We start from the raw sequence: 21004 nt of genomic DNA, 5'->3' as shown, positions 1-21004 counted from the left end.
TTGGTGTAGAACAGTGGTCCCCCAACTTTTTACCCTGTACCCCCCCGGCCCCTCCCAGGGCCAGGAGCAGGGCCACGGCTGGGGGGAGGGCAGGGAGACAGACAGACAAAGGTAAGGTGGTGGAGCCTGGTGCCACAGCAGGGGGTGTGGACAGTTGCACAGCCTTAGCCAGGGCCAGCAGCCAGGACCCTGAGTGCAGGGCCAGCAGCTGGAGCCCCGGCCCCAGTGTGGCCCCAGTGTGGCCTGGGCCCCGGCCCCAGTGTGGGCCTGGCAGCTGGGGCCGGGGCCCAGAGTGGAGCTGGGTGGCGCTCCCTCCCTGGCCCCAGCCATGCCCCCGGAATGAGGGCACACCCCACATTTTGGGGACCTAGCGTAGAGCTTCTTCATTAAAGCACTAAAGCAACACAGGGCTTGGCTACACTTGAAACTTCAAAGCGCTGCCACGGGAGCGCTGCCACAGCTCCACGCTTTGAAGTGCGAGTGTGGCCACAGTGCCAACGCTGAGAGAGAGCTCTCCCAGCGCTGCACGTACTCCACCTCCCCGTGGGGATTAGCTTGCAGCACTGGGAGCCACGCTCCCAGCGCTGCAGCACTGTTTACACTGGCGCTTTACAGCGCTGTATCTTGCAGCGCTCCGGGGGGTGTTTTTTTCACACCCCTGAGTGAGCAACTTGCAGCGCTGTAAAGCGCCAGTGTAGCCACGGCCACAGCTGTATGGGTGCTGGGAGTGTCACAGCTAAATACAAGATGAACAGATAGTTTAGCATAAGTAGTTAGCACATATTCTAAGGGCCCATTCAAGGTGAAGTGGCCTGATAACACCCTTTTAGTCATAGAACAAAAAGTGGGTTACAGATTGTTGTAATAAACCATAAATCCAATGTCTTTCTGAACACCATGAACTGGCCACCCAAATACCCGGAGAAAATCTGCTTTATTACAGAAATAAAACCCCCTCCAACCGCACTCTAGTTGTCACCTACCGCCTCACAATGAACCCCATACAGGGTATCAAACAACTACAACCCACACTCGATGGGGACCCCACCCTAAAAGAATTCTTTCCTGAACCCCTTCTTCTGGCCTTCAAACAACCCTCCAGTCTCTCCAAGCTCATCATCAGAAGCAAGCTCCCCAGAGACCAGGATGCACCAACTCAAAGCGGCACCAGATCCTGCCAGAACAACAGATGGAAAACCTACAGACATATCTCCGCTACTACAATGATCAACACCTCCACCCCACCCCGACAATACACCTTTCAAGATCTATGAGTCCTGCACACGCCTATCACAACATGTGGTGTACCTCATCCAGCACACTAACTGCCCCAACAACAACTAGGTGGATGAAATCAGACAATCACTATGCACTTGAAAGAACTCACACAGAAAAATGATAAAAGACAAAACACACCATATCACAAAGCAATCACTCTATATCTGACCTATCAGTCCTCATCCTCCACGGAAACCTCCACAACACTTTCAAAAGACAAGCCTGGGAGCTTAAATTCCTAACTTCACTTGATACTAAAAATCATGGTCTTAAAGACACTGGACTTTATTACAACAATCTGTAACCCATTAATCTCACTTTTTGTCCTATGACTAAAGGGGTGTTAATGGGCCACTTCACCTTGAACGTCCTATCAAATATGTGCTAACTACTATGCTAAACAATCTGTTCTATCTTGTATTTAGCTATGACACTCTCAGGGCATGTCTACACTACAATCTTAAATCGACCTATGTTAGGTCAATTTACAGCCATCACAGTAATTACTGCGGTGGCTGATGTCCACACTACCCTCCTTTTGTCAGTGGTGCGCATCCTCCCCAGGAGCTCTTCCAGCAACTGAAGAGGGGCAGTGAGGAGAGGAGGGACTAAGAGCCAGGACCCTCAGCTCCCCACAGCTCCTCACCAGGAGCCCAGCTGTTCCCCGGGATGTCTCATCTCTCCGCTCCCAGCCGGGGGGCAGCCACCCAGGGCTTCTTGCCTCCAGCAGGGAGATCCACACCCAGCCCAGCTGCCATGCTCCCAGTGGGGAGCCAGGACACATGGGGGGGTGGGGAGGGGGAAAGAGGAGCAGCAGGTCTCCCAGTGGGGAGCCCAGGTGGCAGCCCATCTGGGAGCAGAAACCCGGCAGCAGCCCAGCTGGGGAGCCGGGAGCTGCTTTCGTCAATTGGAGCTGTGAAATTGACAAGAACAACAGCCAACAGCAGAGAGAAGGAACCCAGGGTCTACAATGACACTGTGTCACCCTAAATACACCAACATAACCCCTATGCCTCTCATGGAGATGAAGTTATTTTGTCAGGCCTTGTCTACACTGCAAAGTTTTGTCGGCAAAAGTTACACCGCTTTAATTAAACTACAGCATTTGCCGACAAAACTTTGTAGCGTAGACAAGGCCTCAGTGTAGTTAGGGCACTTACATCGGCAGGAGCAAGGTTGTAGTGTAGACACTGAGGCCTGGTCTACACTGGCAAGTTTTTTTTGCCAAAAGGCAGCTTTTGGCACTGAAACAGCAGAGGTGTACACACTGCAAACCACTTTTTGTGCCAAAACCCCTCAGTTGCAGCGCTGTAATAAAACCACCCCTAGGAGAACCATAAGGCTTTTTGCACTGAGGCTTTAGCACAGGCCTGCACAACATGCGGCCCCGGGGGCTGCATGAGGCCCACGTGGGCTCACTGTGCGGCCCGCATGGGTTGAGTAGGCAAGTGGCAGGTGAGGGAGGGGGGCTGAAGGGGCAGACGGGCAGTGGCAGGGGGTGAGGAGGCAAGCCGGGGGGGTTGGGGGCTGAGAGGCGAGCGGGCGGGTGGGAAGTGGCGGGGGCTGAGGAGGTGAGCCGGGGGGTGGGGGGGGCTGAGGAGGCGAGTGGGCGGGCAGTGGCAACGAGCGGGCAGGCAGGAAGTGGCGGGGGGTGAGTAGGCGAGCCGGGGGGGGTGTTGGGGGGCTGAGGAGGCAAGTGGTGAGTCGGTGGCTGACCTGTTCTACTGATCTGGTCTGGCTACCATCCCCTCTCCAAGGGTTGAAGCTGTCTGGAGGTGCTGCCTTCCACACCTTCCTCATTCACACCTCATTCATTCAACAGGGCAACTGATTACAAAGTTGCAGGGAAGATCTTATTCTACTTCTAGCAAAAAGACATTTTTCTTTTACCTTAATTATACTACCTTAGGGGCCCGCTATAACATATTACCAAGGTTCAATACCGCTGTTTCGGCAGGGTGGCACTGGGGAAGGAGGGTTTGTTTCCGCGGGGTGGGCGGTACTGGCGGGGGTGGGCAGTATTTTAGGGAGGCTGGGCGGTGCTGGGGGGGGGTGTTGTGTTTCGTGGGGGGCTAGGCAGTGCTGGGGGGGGGCGTTGGTGGGGCCGGGGGGGGGGGGTTCGGCCCTCAGCTGTTTTCTTTGGAGTAATATGTCCTTCGCCGCTTTACGAGTTGTGCAGGCCTGCTTCAGCGCTTAGTGCCAGTGTGAATGCCTTGATTGCTTTTATCGCTGTGATTGGCCTCTGGTGGTGTCCCACAATGACTGCTCTGCTCATTGTTTTGAGCTCCACAGCCCTGCAGGCATGCGCCCCTCCCCTTTAAGCTCCCTTCTATCATTACAGCTACCTAAAGCTTTTAGGTTGTATTTGGATTTTAGTGTATTTTTGCTCTTTTTCCACAGTATTTCTGTTTGCCAATTATCATGGAGTGTGGAACTTGTCACCTGTATCACAGAGATGAAAAGCAGTTGCAATCTGTTCTTGAGGGACAGTCCTCGGGCTCCCCAGCCAGTTGCCAGAATAGCAGGCAAAGTTTAGGCATTCCCCACATTACACAGCTGGATCACGCCTAGCTCTGTAGTAAGTTACCTCCTGCAGAACCTGGGCCAGTTGCTCCTTCAAATTCTCTTCCCCTTGCTGCTTCTTCGCTCCCTGAAAAAATAAGACACAAAAGGAGAATTTTGCTGGGGGAAGAAAAACAATTATGGAACCAAACTAAGCAATATAAAGAGGTCAGGAACAGCTAGTCAATTATTTTTGTCAAGATATGATCAAGGTCCAGACTCCAGGGAAAAAAATAATAAAAAAAAGATAAGTAAATAAAAAGATTTCAGGGTCCATTCATAAGTGTCTGGCAGTCCGGCTTTGGCCTGCGGTCTGCTGACTGGGTTAGAGGAACAGGGAGAAAGAGAAACCCATTTTCTCTCATGCTAGAAACAGATAAATGAAGGAAGTGTCACCAGTGTAAAGCAAACCTAAGAAATATCTCACCTTCAGTGCTCCCCGGGCTCTTGAATGATCAGAGCCATCTAAACTTACACATTATAACTCTTGGTGGACAATATCCTTGAATATCACATATCTGAAACATCTCCAGGTTATTTTAGCTTTAATGGGACTAGACTGTTCACAAGGCAGAGAAAGGGAAGTAATAGGCTGTGAGTGCAGAAACAGAAATGTTTTAACTCTATTTGGGAACACATCTAAAGAGATTAAACTACCACACTGCTGTAGACAACTCCCACTGCTGCTTTGGATCCCTCCTCCAGTTTGGGCAGAGAGAGAGAATCTCTCTCTTCCTGTATGCAAGGTTTCTACAATTAAGTGTTCAATTATCTAGATCAATAGGTTTTCCTGGCTGTTCCCAATTACTAGGAAGAATGACCAATCCACTTTCAGTTGGATTCTCTCTTGCTTTCAAACATACTTGTTAACAAACTCAAGAACAGAGAGACTGAGAACAGAACTTATTATAAATAATAATAAGTGGAGATATACCTATCTCCTAGAACTGGAAGGGACCTGGAAAGGTCATCGAGTCCAGCCCTCTGCCTTCACTAGCAGGACCAATTTTTTTTGCCCCAGATTCCTAAGTGGCTCCCTCAAGGATTGAACTCACAACCCTGGGTTTAGCAGGCCAATGCTCAAACCACTAAGCTATCCCTCCCCCACCAGTGAGCTATCCCTTTTGGCTAGTCACATATCCGTATGAATGTGTACAGGCCTGTAAGACTTCCAGAGCGAGCGTTTTGTGAAGGAAACCCTATTTACAAGTAAGGAAATGGCCCTTCCTGCATTTTATTCATTAGACAAGCTGGATCATTGGAAGTAGCAGTGCCCACTGATTCTCCTGTTTAAATGGGAAAGGGCTTCCAATGCAACTCAGTCTGGACCTGGTAACCTATGTCTAGAGGTAGAAGAGGAGTTCAGTCTCAACGACCCATTCAGTCCTCATCCTCTCTACAACCACAAGGGAGAACACAGAAACAATATTCATTTCACACAGACCATTCAGCTTTCAGGTGGCAACAATGCTTTTACTATCAATTTGTGCTGAACCTGCCTTTGAGGTTAAACCCCATTACTAATCTCTTACCTAGTCTAGCCCCTCTTGTTTCTACCCATTCTCTAGGTCTGTATGTTTGGAAGTGGCATACTTCTGGAATGGATGATAATGTCTATACAAATGTGCATACCTCCAGAAACTGCTGTTGCTCCTCATAGAATGTCCTCTCCAGCTGTTCCACCCTCTGCTGCTGATGTTCCTGTTCAGTGCACAACTGGTCCTGCAATTCCCGCAGCTCCTGCTCCATCACTCTGATCTCTTTTTGGCCAGACTTCCTGCTCTTCTTCACTCTCAAAACAGCTGTCTGCTTCTCCTCCACCTTGACTTTCAGCTTCATTATATTTCCCAGGGTTTGCCTCAGCATTTCCAAACCAGTCCAAGACTGTGCCAGACTAGAGGCTTTCTGGTCCTTATGGCTAAGAGATGTAGCTTTCTCAGAATTCATAGGATTACAATACACTGTAGCTTTATCCTCCTCCACGCTTGGTCCAGGAGAAGGTAGCTTGACATCCATGTTTTCTGTTGGCTGTTTGGCCAGTTCTGCCCTCTCACATGATCTACCCAAAGGTTCACTATCGCAGGACACTCTGTCCCTTTTAGATCTGGAATTCGAAGGGCCTTCTGCTCCAGATGCCTCTGATTCCTCCAAACTAAGTTTACGTTTAGTTCTTGCACCCTTAGGTTTCCCCATCAGTTGGTCATTCCTCGGGGCTAAAAATGGACTAACTTTCACCCATTCTTCCTTAATCACTTCATATTCATATTCAGCAGTCTCTTTGTTATCCAAAGGCACTCCTAGTTGAATATGGTCTCTTTCACCTATTGGATAGGCCTTTAATGGATCAAGACGTTCCTTATTCAACCAAACACCATTTAGACTCTGAAAACAAACAGAAATCAGCAAAACTTATCGATGTACATTTAAGGGAACTCCTCCACAAGGTATTTTTGGTTGCTGCAAACACAGCCTACCTTTTCAGAAAGAATAGTGCAAAGACAATTCAACAAATTGTCTAACTAGCTTTTGCACTACCCAAACAACTGAGGGCTTGGCTACACTTACAAATTTGCAGCGCTGCAGCAGGGTGTGAAAACACACCCTCTCCAGCGCTGCAAATTGCGGCGCTGCAAAGCGCCAGTGTGGTCAAAGCCCCAGCGCTGGGAGCGCGGCTCCCAGCGCTGTCCGTTATTCCCCACAGGGAGGTGGAGTACGGACAGCGCTGGGAGAGCTTTTTCCCAGCGCTGGCGCTTTGACTACACTTAGCGCTTCAAAGCGCTGCCGCGGCAGCGCTTTGAAGTGCTAAGTGTAGCCACAGCCTGAGTCAGTGTCGTTCGTGTGTGTGAGAGAGAGAGACAGAGAGAGAGATTGATTTAGTTATACCACCAGTAAGGATTTCCTTCTACGACTCTTAAGAATAAAATTGATTTAGGCAACCACATGGAAGAAAAAGAAGGAACTGTTTGATGGCCTGTGGTGGTTTAAAGAAGAAACAACAGTCTAAAGCTTAATGGGAAATGCTTGAGCTAGCCCCTAGGAAAGACTCTGCAACAGAGAGCAATGAGACACTGGTATGATTTTGTCAAGAATACTTATTTAGGCATGTCACCAAGAGTTCAAAAACAGGCTACAAAGAAAGGAGGATAAAGGGACGAAATTTATACAAAAAGAAAGCAGAGGGGGAAATGTAAACCAGCTCTGTACAAACATAGAGAAACACAAAAGGAAGGAGAAGATATACCAGAAGATGTATAACATGTAGCAATGGTTTTATACTGAAAAGAGGGCTATGTTAGATTAGACACCAAGGGTATGGCTACACTTACGGTTTGCAGCGCTGGTCATCCAGCTGTGTAGGAGCAGCGCTGGTGTGTGGCCACACTCACAGCTACCAGCGCTGGTGTGTGGCCACATTTGCAGCATTAGCAGCGCTGCTGGGAGTGATGCATTATGGGCAGCTATCCCAGCATTCAAGTGGCTGCAACGTGCTTTTCAAAAGAGGGGGGTGGAGTGGGGTCTAGTGTGACAGGGAGCGGGGGGAGAGAGAGAAGGGATTTTTGGAGCCAACACTGTGTGTTTAGCTTCCTGACTTGAAAAATCAGAACATGTTTCCAACCCCTTACTCTTAACTCTTAATTGCAAACAGCCTGCAGCCAACACGACTCCCTGCTGTTTCATTCCCTCCCTGCCTGCAATCTCATTTGATTGTTTACAGCCAGGTACAGATGATCACAGCAAACAGGAGCTCTGTTTGTTTTTTAGATAAGCGGCAACGGCAACGGAGCTCCAATCGGAGCTCGTTCACAACAAAACAAAGAGAGGCTGCATAACAAAACAAAGAGAGTAATTTATAAAAGCATTCTGGGATACACCTTATACCCTGGAGGCCAATCACAGCGCTGGTGTGTGGCCACACTTGATGACCAGCGCTGCAGCACCAGCGCTGGAATCCTTATTCCCCATGCTGAGTGAGGTGTACGGCCAGCGCTGCAGCCAGGGAGTTGCAGCGCTGGAAGTGCCCTGCAGGTGTGGTCACTTACTAATTGCAGCGCTGGTGGAGGCTTTGCAGCGCTGCAAATCGCCAGTGCAGCCATACCCCAAGAGAGGAAAAGCTTCCTAACAATAACCATAGAATATTAGGGTTGGAAGAGAGCTCAGGAGGTCATCTAGTACAACCCCCTGCTCAAAGAAGGACCAACACCAACTAAGTCATCCCAGCCAGGGCTTTGTCAGGCCAGGCCTTAAAAACCTCTAAGGATGGAGATTCCACCACCTCCCTGGGTAACCCATTCCAGTGCTTCACCACCCTCCTAGTGAAATAGTTTTCCCTAATATCCAACCTAGACCTCCCCCACTGCAACTTGAGACCATTGTTCCTTGTTCTGTCATATCCCACCACAGAGAACAGCCTTGCTCCATCCTCTTTGGAACCCCCCTTTAGGTAGTTGAAGGCTGCTATCAAATACCCCCTCCGCTCTTCTCTTCTGCAGACTAAATAAACCCATTTCCCTCAGCCTCCCCTTGTAAGTCATGTGCCCCAGCCCTCCAATCATTTTTGTTGTCCTCCGCTGGACTCTCTCCAATTTGTCCACATCCCTTCTGTAGTGGGGGGGGACCAAAACTGTACACAATACTCCAGGTGTGGCCTCACCAGTGCTGAATAGAGGGGAATAATCACTTCCCTCGATCTGCTGGCAATGCTCCTACTAATACAAACCAAGATGACGTTGGCCTTCTTAGCAACAAGGGCACACTGCTGACTCATATCCAGCTTCTCGTCCACTGTAATCCCCCCGTCCTTTTCTGCAGAACTGCTGCTTAACCAGTCGATCCCAAGCCTGTAGCGGTGTAGTACTCTGCACTTGTCCTTGTTGAACCTCATCAGATTTCTTTTGGCCCAATCCTCCAATTTGTCTAGCTCACGCTGGACCCTATCCCTACCCTCCAACATCTCTCTTTCTCCCCCTCAGTTTAGTGTCATCTGCGAATTTGCTGAGGGTGCAATTCATCCTATCATCCAGATCATTAATAAAGATGTTGAACAAAACCAGCCCCAGGACTGATCCCCGGGTAACTCCGTTTGAAACCAGCTGCCAACTAGATATTGAGCCATTGAGCCAGACAATCTAGCCAGCTTTCTATCCACCTTATAGTCCATTCATCCAATCCATACGTCTTTAACTTGCTGGCAATAATACTGTGGGAGACCGTATCAAAAGCTTTGCTACAAGATATATCACATCCACCGCTTTCCCCATATCCACAGAGCCAGTTATCTCATCATAGAAGGCAATCAAGTTGGTTAGGCATGACTTGCCCTTGGTGAATCCATGCTGACTGTTCCTGATCACCTTCCTCTCCTCCAAGTGCTTCAAAATGGATTTCTTGAGGACCTGCTCCATGATTTTGCCAGGGACTGAAGTGAAGCTAACCAGTCTGTAGTTCCCCGGGTTCTCCTTCTTCCCTTTTTTAAAGATGGGCACTATATTTGCCCTTTTCCAATTGTCCGGGACCTCCCCCGCTCACTACGAATTTTCAACGATAATGGCCAGTGGCTCTGCAATCATATCAGCCAACTCCCTCAGCACCCTTGGATGCATTGCATCTGGACCCATGGACTTGTGCATGTCCAGCTTTTCTAAATAGTCCTTAACTTGTTCTTTCATCACTTTCACCTCCTTCCTATACTGTGCTGCCCAGTGCAGCAGTCTGGGAACTGACCTTGTCTGTGAAGACGGAGGCAAAAAAAGCATTGAGGACTTTGGTTTGTTACACACATCATCTGTCACTACGTTGCCTCCCGCATTCAGTAAGGGTCCTCCACTTTCCCCTGACCACCTTCTTGTTGCTAACATACCTGTAGAATCCCTTCTTGTTACCCTTCACATCCCTTGCTAGCTGCAACTCCAATTGTGCATAGGCCTTCCTGATTACACCCCTGTATGCTCAAGCAATATTTTTATACTCCTCCCTAAACATCTGTCCAAATTTCCACTTCTTGTAAGTTTCCTTTTTGTGTTTAAGCTCACTGAAGATTTCCTGTTAAGCCAAGCTAGTCGCCTGCCATATTTGCTATTCTTTTGGCACATCGGGATTGTTTGTTCCTGACCCCTCAATAAGGCTTCTTTAAAATACAGCCAGCTCTCCTGGACTCCTTGCCCCCTCATATTAGCCTCCCAGGGGATCCTGCCCATCAGTTCCCTTAGGGAGTCAAAGTCTGCTTTTCTGAAGTCCAGGATCCGTATTTTGCTACTCTCCTTTCTTCCTTTTGTCAGGATCCTGAGTTCAACCATCTCATGGTCACTGCTGCATAGGCTGCCACCCACTTCTACTTCCCCTACCAATTCTTCCCTGTTTGTAAGCAGCAGGTCAAGAGGAGCACTGCCCCTAGTTTGTTCCTCCAGCACTTGTACCAGGAAGTTGTCCCCAACTCTCTCCAAAAACTTACTGGATTGTCTGTGCATTGCTGTATTGCTCTCCCAATTGAACTGTGCTCAGTACAGACTGTAGGGTCATCAGCAATGGAAGTATCCCAAAGAAATATGATGATAAGCTTGAGGGAATAGTAGAGGTGATAACATGCAGCAGGTGCAGCAAGGGGTTACACTTGATGACTTAGCACAATGGTTTCCAACTACTGCTATATACTTCAGGACTAGAACTTCAGACTTATGTGACTAGTAAGATAGACACCTCTATTCCTAGCTTAACAAGGAACCTCTATTGCCACAATGAAAGAGAGGTTGGTATAGCCAATGGTATTCCTGTGCATGACTGGTACTCCCCAGAAACATTGGACATCACAGACTTAGAAAGTCTCTTCCAGCTCCAACTTGTAGGAAACTTTGGAGATTTGTAGTGTAGTACTGTACAAATATTTCAAGGCAACTGACTGCAGGACTCAGCAAGGCCTTTTCCATTCTAATCTACTACAAACCAGCTAAAGGGTGCATTTCAACACTCTCAGAAATTGAATGAGCATACCCTATGACTGAGAAACTATTGAGAGAGAACAAAGTGATGCATCATGATGCAGTTAGATATACAACCTTGACATCCAGATCACCTAGAAGCTCTCAGTTGCCCTAACCCCAGAACAGGAACTGGAGCTTTGATTCTTCACCATGTATTTCCTTGCCTTTGTGGACAAAAAGAACAGAGGTGGAGCTGCCATCACAGACAACACATTGTTCATCCAGAAGAATTTTAAACAGCAAATGTAAAAACAGGAGGTCTCAAGTACAGGAAAGAAAAAATTAATACCTTTTATTTTTAGTTTACTTTAATAGGGATCTGGCCTATTTTAGTCTATTTTTCGGTCCAAGAAAAGTGTGAAATTTACATGCGAGGAAGGAGAATTACAACTAAAATGGTGAGAAGGTGCATATGAACAGAAGATTATATTTTGAGGAGGGGGGCAGGGGAGTTTTCATTTAATCTTAAACCATCTCCTCTCCCTTACTGTCTCCAGTGGGTGCATGTAAGTGCACATGTCACTCTGCAATAATTGTAGTAACTGATCTTCTATTCCAAGTACAACACCGCAGCTACCTGGGGCTGTGTGCAGGAGACAGAGGGCTGCTGGTAGGGCATGAGGGATCTTTCCATTTAAAATTCACTCCTCTCACTGCATTTCACCTCCAAAATAACTGGAATCTGTTGACTATTAGGGCATGCTATAGAGCCCATCTCTTTTCCTGGCTCTCAGGGAGGGAGGGATTCTTGGAGCTAGTATTTGTAGATGGGAGATTGGTTATTTTCTGGTTTTACTTTTTCATGTTAAAAATACAAAGCATTTAGAGTCTTGGTTATGCACTTTGTATTGGATGCATCAAAACAAACAAGGTTGAGATTTTAAGAATGCTCACTGTATGTCTTCTAGTCCCTCCCTCCTGTTCTTGGCCTTACAACTGAATCCTTTATAAGTCACGTTGTACTATAGAACATTCTGAATGTTACATCTAACTGGTTTTCACTCAGCTTCCTGACCTTAATAATTTTCCAGCCTGAAGGAAAGCATGGGGAAAGGGACTTGAATCAAAGGGGACAAGCATCTTGCCTTTGTCAGCAAACGAAATAGTAGGCATTTTAGTACTTGGATCTCAATTCTTTACTCTAGCCAAATGATGAAGCTGTGTTTCATGTCAACCAATGGAATCAAAAGCCAGTTTCATGATCAGAAAACCATCTCCAACTTTAGTTTATTAAAACTAAATTATAGTTGTGCCACTACAATAACTGGCACTAGTTCGTCATTTAATTAACATTGCAAGAGCACTATCCTTTTTAAGAATAGTTTCAGAGTAGCTGCCGTGTTAGTCTGTATCCACAAAAAGAACAGGAGTACTTGTGGCACCTTAGAGACTAACAAATTTATTTGAGCATAAGCTTTCATGGGCTACAGCCCACTTCATCGGATGCATAGACTGGAACATACAGGAAGAAGATATTTATACACAGAGAACATGAAAAGGTGGAAGTAGCCATACCAACTGTAAGAGGCCAATCAACTGAGATGAGCTATCATCAGTAGGAGAAAAAAAAAAACTTTGAAGTGATAATGTAGATGAACCATAGAAGGTGTGAGGATACTTAACATGGGGAAATAGATTCAATTAGTGTAATGGCCCAACCATTCCCAGTCTCTGTTCAAACCCAAGTTAATTGTATCGAATTTGCATATTAATTCAAGTTCAGCAGTCTCTCTTTGGAGTCTGTTTTTGAAGTTTTTTTGTTGTAAAATTGCCATCTTCAAGTCTGTCACTGAGTGGTTAGAGAGGTTGAAGTGTTCTCCCACTGGTTTTTTAATGTTATGATTCCAGATGTCAGATTTGTGTCCGTTTATTCTTTTGCATAGAGACTGTCTGGTTTGGCCAATGTATGTCAGCCTTCATAGTTATTCTTTGCACAACAATACAAAGTTCACAGACAGGCTCTCAGGACCAATACTCCGCACCGCACTTCACTATCTGATAGCATCAAAGTGCTCTATTAAAGAGAAGAAGCTAAAAGCAGGAAGTATCCCTTGTAGTCAAATGTGAATAAGCCTGACTCAGCATCCTGGGTCTCAGCTAGGATGAAATTCCAGATTCAGGGTGCACAACTAGAAGCACATGTTCCCATAGGTCTTTTACCCAAGTTAGACTATATTACAGCATGACTCAAGGTTACATGTACTTCCTAACTATGACCCCACAGCTACTCAGACACAGCTCCCAAATGGGAAGTCATCTTCAATATCTCTCAGTGCAATTAAAACACCTTCAATCTCAGTACCTTGTTGTCTGTAACTGTCCACTGGCCTTGTGCATTCTGCTTGAAAACACAGTGGTAACGAGAGATCATCAGTGGGCAAGTTTTTGAGACCAGCTGGTAGGTGAGTCCAAATCCTCGGCCTATAGTTACCTAAAGATAAAAACAGTTTAATAGCCACCATTAGCAACAAATACAGAAAGAGTAATCTATCTGCTTTGGTTCTAAATACAGTAAAATAAACACATGGGATGAATTTGCTTTGTACAGTAGTTTCTACTGGGGTTCAAAGTAGTAAGTTTAACACTAACCACACACATGCTTACTACTTATAACTTTTACTGAATGTGACATAACTTCATGTTTAAATCCAAGAGTCAAAAGCTAGGGGGAAGCCTTGAAAAAGCCTGAAGCACAATGGTGTTTTAGGAGGGGGGAACATTTGTGTCCATTTAACTGATAAATCTCCTTTAGAAGAGTACTCCAGCAACCAACCCTCTTCCACCTTCTGGCTAGAACACTTAGTAAAAAGTCTCTGATGAAAGCTTCAGAAAAAATGATGCTAGCATCCTCACATTTTCTTTGTTCAGAACTGTAGTGAGCAACCTTAGAAACTTTAGCTGCATAAAGTCCTTCAGGTTGCTCAAGAACCTACAGAGACATTGATGTATAGCAGTATGACTCTCCAGTCTTACTTGAGACACCTAGAATCTCTAACTGAGCTGGAGGTTCAGACACTGAAGGCTCACTTAGAGGAGAATTTTCTTGGTGACTAGGGAGAGATCAGTAGTTGTGGTTCCTCTAACTTGGGAGAGGCTGAAGTTTTTTATTGTTCAATCTCTAAGTCAATTTACCAGAGCATTTGAACAGTTAGTTATTTCCTCCAATCCCTGTGACTCTCACGGGAGTCATTATTTACCTGAAGAGTATGGCATAGCTGAAAGACAGGCATCAATGCAACCTGAAAGTTCATACTGAGAAATGAAAAATACCATTGTGGCCCAATAATTCATATAAAGGTAACATCACTGCTGTACTGTACTTAGGCTTGGTAACAAATGACATTTTGATTAAAAAACTAGAACAATGTAAAATAAATATGGCACACATTAAAGGGATTAAAAGTTGTCAGATAGGTCTCAAAATGTAATTGTAAATGGACAATCACCATTGAACAGGTGTTTCTAGTGGGGTCCCACAGGGATTGGTTCTTGGCCCTATGCTATTTAACATTTTTATCAATGACCTGGAAGAAACAAAAAATCATCGATAAAGTTTGCAGATGACACTAAAAATGAGGGAGTGGACAGGCCACTGATTCAGAGCAATTTGGACTGATTGGTAAACTGCACACAAGCAAACAATATGTGTTTTAATACAGCTAAATGTAAAGGTATACATCTAGGAACAAACAATGTAGGTCATACTAACAGCATGGGGGACCTCACCCTATGAAGTAGTGATTCTCAGGGCTTGGCTACACTTGCAGGTGTGCAGCGCTGGGAGTTACAGCTGTCTTCGTACAACTGTGTAGGGAAAGCACTGGAGTGTGGCCACACTGACAGCTACCAGCGCTGCAGTGTGGCCACATTTGCAGCAGTGTTGAGAGTGGTGCATTATGGGCAGCTATCCCAGCGTTCAAGTGGCTGCAACGTGCTTTTCAAAAGGGAGGGGTGGGGTGTGACAGGGAGCGTGAGAGAGAGAGAGAGAGAGAGAGAGAGAGGATTTTTGGAGCCAACACTGTCAGCTCCCTGCCTTGCAAATTCTGACCACTTCCCTGACCCCTCATTCACTCTTAAATGCAAATAGCCTGCAAACCAGATAAGCAGCTGCTCCAACGGACTCCCTTCCCTCCCACCCACCCCCCCGCCGTGCTGTTTCTCTCCTCAAGCAAACACTAGGCTGTGGACATTCATCCCCCTGCCTGCCTCATTCACAGCAAACAGGAGCTGTGTTTGTTTATTAGATAAGCAGCTCCAGGAGCCCCGAGTTCACAACAAAACAAAGAGAGGCATCATAACAAAACAAAGAGAGTTCTTTAGTTAAAAGCATTATGGGAAAATTCTGGAGGTCAGTTACAGCGTAGTAAGATTAATCACTGTTTACACTGGCACTGCAGCGCTGCAGCACCAGCACTGCAGTCGTTATTCCCCAGGCACACGTGGAGTACAGCCAGCGCTGTAGCCAGGGAGATACAGCACTGTATGTGCCTTGCAAGTGTGGACGGTGAGTGAGTTGCAGCGCTGTAAAGCCACCACCAGCGCTGCAACTCTCCAGTGTAGCCAAGCCCTCAAAAAGATTTGTTGGTCAGGGTGGATAATCAGCTGAACACGTGCTCTCGGGCCAACGCTGTCGCCAAAAGGGCTAAAGTCATCCTTTAATGCATAAACGGGAATCTCAGGAAGGAGCAGAGATTATTTTACTTCTATATTTGGCACTGGTATGACTGCTGCTGGAATACATGTCCAATTCTGGTGTCCACAATTCAAGAAGGATGTTGATAAATTGGAAAGGATTTAGAAGAAACATGAGAATGATTAAAGGATTCCTTATAATGATAGACTCAAGGAGCTCAATCTATTTAGCTAAACAAAGAGAAGGTAAATGGGTGACTTGATTACAGTTTGTAAGTACCTACATGGAAAACAAATATTTAATAATACGCTCTTCAGTCTACCATTGAAGAGGTTCTCAAATAGGGAGGGGTAGAATTATTTTGGGGAAGTTCTATGGCCTGCGTTATACAGGAGATCAGACTAGATTACAATGGTCCCTTCTGGTCTTGGAATCTATGAAAGAACAGCATTTCACATGTTTACCAAACAATCCAGAATTGTGCAAAGTCACATGATCTTCAAGGAAGTGAAATCTTACACTTGCATACATCAGTATTGGTCATGACATTTTCAAGGCCTTGAGTACTACTCCAACATAAATTCCGCAACCGGCATCTACTTTGTATTAGTCATTTCTGATGATTGTACAGTAACTCCTCACTTAAAGTCATCCCAGTTAATGTTGTTTTGTTGTTACCTTGCTGATCAATTAGGGAACATGCTCGTTTAAAGTTGTGTGATGCTCCCTTATAAAGTCGTTTGGTAGCCGCCTGCTTTGTCTACTGCCTGCAGGAAGAGCAGCCCTTGCAGCTAGCTGGTGGGGGCTTGGAACCAGGGTGGACCGGCAGCCTCCTATCAGCTCCCCGCCCCCATAAGTTCCCTGTGCAGCAGCTGCCTGCAATTTAGCTGTGTCTCTCCCCCCACTGCCATGTGCTGCTCCTGCCCTCTGCCTTGGAGCTGCTCCCAGAGACTCCTGCTTGCTGTGTGGGGGGGAGGGAAGGAAGAGGGGGGCTAATGTCAGGGTGTCCCCCTCCCTCCTGCACCCTGCTTACCCCATCTTCCATAGAGCAGGGGGGACACACCAGGGCTCAAGACAGAGGGAGCTTGCAGCAGCTGCTTTCTCAGCAAGCTGATCTAATTAACAAGGCAGTGTACTTAAGGGAAAGGCACATATCTCCCTCCATTCCTGCTGCCTTGTGTAGAGAGAGAGTTAACCCTTGAGGGCTCAGCCAATAGCTAGTTCATCATTTAGCACTAAGGGAAATATCCCACCCTCTGACTCCTTCACCTCAACCAAGCTTCACAATCATCATCACTGTGTACCAGTATTAAATTGTTTGTTTAAAACTGAGAGAGAGAGAGCGAGTGGGGGTGGAGGTGGGGGTGGGGGCGTGAAAAAAATTTCCCTGGAACTTAACCCTCTCATTTACATTAATACTTATGGAGAAATTGGATTTGCTTAACATCATTTCGCTTAAAGTCGCATTTTTCAGGAACATAACTACAGCATTAAGTGAGGAGTTACTCTACCCTTTTTAGCTTCTGTAAGGTACAGATCAGAAAGACTAATTTTTAAAGAGGATTCTCACTTGTTTCTTACGTTAGAAATTCATGTCTTGTTAAACCTGATTTTCTAGCATTGAGAGGGGAAATTAACTCACTGCTTAAAGCCTTATTTTGTTTTTTTATTCCATTCTGTTTACTATATATCTGGTAAACAGCAGGGTGAAAGGAATCTGTCAGAACTTCAGCACCCTGTTCCTTCAATTAAAAACTGAGAAAGCCCCCACTCCAGTTCACTGAATCTCTGAAGAAAAAAAATTCTGCTTCCCCTCCATCACCAGCCACAAACATTTTAGGCCTTTTCTATGTCCAAGAGGCAACAAAAGGTCACAAGCTCTCTGCTAGGACTCTAACACCTGGCAGGACCTGTAACACCTCTGGAGAAGACTTTCACTCATTCAGAGGACTATTATACAAGCAACTCTGAGGAAGCTGCCACCACTCTGCCAAGATTTCCACACACTGTCATAGTCAGCAAAGAGACCCTCCACCTGTAAAGCAGGGCTGGCTTCCTGCAGAGAGTGGGAGCAGCTTGCACTCAGCCCTGCCCACTAGACCTCGCCCCCACCCCCCCACCCCCAGAGACAAGGGCTGGAATGGAAACTAACCAACCCTCATCCCATATTAGAGGGCTGCTGCCTCAACTACAGCAGTGGTTCTCAACCAGGGATACACATAGCCCTAGGGGTACATCAGGTCATCTAGATATTTGTCTAGTTTTACAACAGGCTATACAAAAAGCATTAGCGAAATCAGGACAACATAAAATTTCACACAATGACTTGTTTATACTGCTCTATATACTATACACTGAAATGTAAGTACAATATTTAAATTCCAGTCTATTTATTTCATAATTATATGGTAAAAATGAGAAATTAAGCAATTTTTTCAGTACTAGTGTGCTATGACACTTTTGTATTTTTATGTCTGATTCTGTAAGCAAGTAGTTTTTAAGTGAGGTGAAACTTGGAGTAAGGAAGACAAATCAAACTCCTGCAAAGGGTACAGTAGTCTGGAAATTTGAGAATCACTGGTCTGCAGGGCTCAGGGCCCCATTTCAACAGTGGCTTTGGGGCACATGGGAAACACCAGGGAGCCTTCAGCCCAACATCAACTCACTGCCACCTCCCCCACCGCCAGCCCACAGACCCCTCCCCCCTGCTCATCCCTCACCACCAACCCCTTCCTCCTGCTCGTCACCTCCCGGTTCCTCCCCCGCCACCAGCCCCCCAACCCTTCCCTCCGCTCATCACCTCTCCACCCCCCACCTCACCTCCCCGCGTCGCCCCCACTCATCACATCCCCGCCACCAGCCCAGACCCCTTCCCCTACTCATCCCTCCCCGCTCCTCCCGCGCCCCAACCCCTTCCCCTCCCCGCTCATCACCTCCCCGCCCCTCCCCCACCACCAGCCACCTCCCCCTGCTCATCTCCTCCCCACCCCGCCCCTCCCCCACCACCAGCCACCTCCCCCTGCTCATCTCCTCCCCGCCACCAGCCCCCCCGACCCCTTCCCCCCGCTCATCACCTCCCCGCCCCCCACCCACTCATCACATCCCCGCCACCAGCCCAGACCCCTTCCCCCGCTCATCCCTCCCCGCTCCCACCACCAGCCACCTTCCCCTGCTCATCTCCTCCCCCTGCTCATCTCCTCCCCGCCCCCAGCCCCCTGCCCTACAGGTCCCACCCCCCGCCTCACCTCGCTGCCGCTCTCCAGCAGGAGCCACTGGCCGCTCATCCCCACTCGCCTGAGGCACCAGGTCCGGCCGGAGCCCCCCGCGGGCGAGGGGCCGCCGCGCTCCGCCATCCCGCCTGCACCGTCCGGCCTTGGCAGCAGGCAGGAGCAATCGCTAGAGGGGACGATGGCACCATCCAACTCCGGGCGGCAGGACGCTCGCTTGCCTCCGTCACCCACAACAAAGATGGCACCAAACCCACAGCGCCTGCGCGGGCGCAGCAGCCCAGTCAATCGATGCCAGAGCCGTAACTCTGAGGGGCAGACTCTATTCTGCGCGTGCTCAGAACTCAGCGGCGAGCCCAGCCCGTCCATCTATTGCTCTGTGCTTCGCTCCTCCAGCCTCGGGACTGTTGTTGCAGGCTGCTGCGTGGACTCAAGTTAGGGCCAGTTACTGCTCCCACAGGTTGCAGGCAGGGGTCAGTGATGCTCAAACCATAGCTACCCAGGCCTGGCTCCTGGCATGTCGTGCTCACCAGGGCACAGGATTTGGATCCCAACCCTACAGTGCTCACCCTCTTGGCCATGATGTCAATGAACTGAGCTGGAAGAAACCAGCAGACCTCCAACCCCCATTGTGTGTTTATGAGAGGAAGCTGCATGGCTCTCCCCCCACGGCCACCACTGCTCTGTCATGTGTACCCACCGTGCTGACCCAAGCCCAGCAGAATAGGCCCACGGACTGTACCGGCAGTACTGTAAACTCAGATGAGAGCTTCACATGTGAAAGCCTAATCACCCCTTGCACAGAGGGTTGTCAGTACACAAACAACCTGAAGAATGATACAGACGTCAAACATGTTCTCTGATCTTTTCAATTTATGGGACTCAAGAGGTATTACCTGTAACATAGTAGGTATACAACTTTGACACAGAAACATGATTTTTTCCAGGTTGTAATCTTCCCTTATTTGCTGTTGCCAACTCTTCTGATTTTATCACAACTGACACAACATTTTGGTGTCTTTCTGAAAATGTCAGCTCTTGGAAGCAAGGAATTAATTGAGAATCTCACCTTTCATTTAAAAAAAAAAAGTTTCTGCCCTAGTAGGAAAAAAAAGCCTGAAAACAAGGCCTGAAGGTATCCTGAAGTCTTCAAGAACCAAAAGGCAAAGAAAAAGACCCTGACATTTTTTTTTTAAATATCATGATTTTTGTGGGCCTGATTCATGACTTGTATACTCGGGGTTAGCAATACTGATTATTATTGGAGATGTGGAAAGCGTTGTCCAAAACAAAAGAAACCTTGGCCCCAGCATGCTGAAGTTAATAAATATATGATGCACAGGGCCCCAAATCGGTGGAACTGAACAACAGGCTAGAGGAGAAGTAAGACCCACCAGCTGACAAGCCAGTCAGAGAGGAGGCAGATGGACAATGCTCAAGGGTCCAGTTTCATCAGAGAGAGGAACTAGGGTTGCCAACCCTCCCAGTTTCATCCCAGAATCAGGCCCTATCTCCCAGAGGCTACTGACACCAACCCGGGAGATTTTAGGACGCTAAAAGTCTGGCAGCGTAGTGTGGCTAAGGCAGGCTCCCTGCCTGCCCTGGCCCCACACCACTCCCGGAAGCAGCCAGCACATACCTGTGGCCCCTGGTGGGAGACAGGGGGTCTCTGTGTGCTGCCTGTGTCCTGAGTGCGAACTCCACAGCTCCCATTGGCCCGGAACTGGTGCCAATGGGAGCTGCAGGGGCAGCGCTTGCAGCATGGGTAGCGCCTTCTGTTCCCCCTTTACCACCTCCACCCCCAGGAGCCACAGGCTGCTTCCAGGAACAGTGCAAGGACAGGGCAGGCAGCGAGCCTGTCTTAGCCCCACTACACTGCCAGTTGGGAGCCACCCCAAGTAAGCACCTCCTGGCTGGAGCCTGCCCCAGTACTGAGCCCCCTCCCACACCCTGCACCCCTCCTGCACCTGCATCCCCTGCCCCAGCCCTGAGCCCCCTCCAGCACCCAAACTCCCTCCCACACTTTGCACCCCACACCCCTCCTGCACCCCAACCCCCTGCCCTAGGCTCAGCCAAGAGTCCTCTCCCCCACTCCAAACCCCTCAGCCCCAGCCCAGAGCCCGCACATCCCAATCCCGTCCCAGCCCAGTGAAAGAGAGTGAGGGAGAGTGAGTGACTGAGGAAGGTGGATGGAGTGAGTGGGCTGGGGCCTCATAAAAGGGCGGGGCAGGTCCAGGAGCAGAGCAAGGGTTTGTGTGATTATACAGTTGGCAAACCTAAGGGGAACTGTCACTGAAGACAAAAAGGAAATGGGCCAGTAACTAGGGTTT

At 47.9% G+C, this 21004-nt stretch overlaps 1 protein-coding gene across 6 annotated transcripts in view; it reads right to left on the bottom strand.

Annotated features, from left to right (window-relative positions):
* The window catches only part of CMTR1 (cap methyltransferase 1), an 84430-nt gene extending 65379 nt beyond the window's left edge, over nt 1-19051 (bottom strand). For all 6 annotated transcript variants that reach the window (XM_045009057.1, XM_045009055.1, XM_045009053.1 and 3 more), the window contains exons 1-4: nt 18693-19051; nt 13117-13245; nt 5473-6222; nt 3866-3928 (exon numbers count right to left, since the gene is read on the bottom strand). In XM_045009057.1, coding sequence (XP_044864992.1) covers nt 3866-3928; nt 5473-6222; nt 13117-13245; nt 18693-19043 — 1293 coding nt within the window. In that variant the 5' untranslated portion in view covers nt 19044-19051. The remainder of the gene's footprint in view (nt 1-3865; nt 3929-5472; nt 6223-13116; nt 13246-18692) is intronic.
* Between the last annotated feature and the right edge of the window lie 1953 nt (nt 19052-21004).

Source organism: Mauremys mutica, chromosome 3 (genome assembly GCF_020497125.1).
Source record: "Mauremys mutica isolate MM-2020 ecotype Southern chromosome 3, ASM2049712v1, whole genome shotgun sequence".
Lineage (NCBI taxonomy): Eukaryota > Metazoa > Chordata > Testudines > Geoemydidae > Mauremys > Mauremys mutica.
This window is presented reverse-complemented; position numbering and strand designations above follow the sequence as displayed.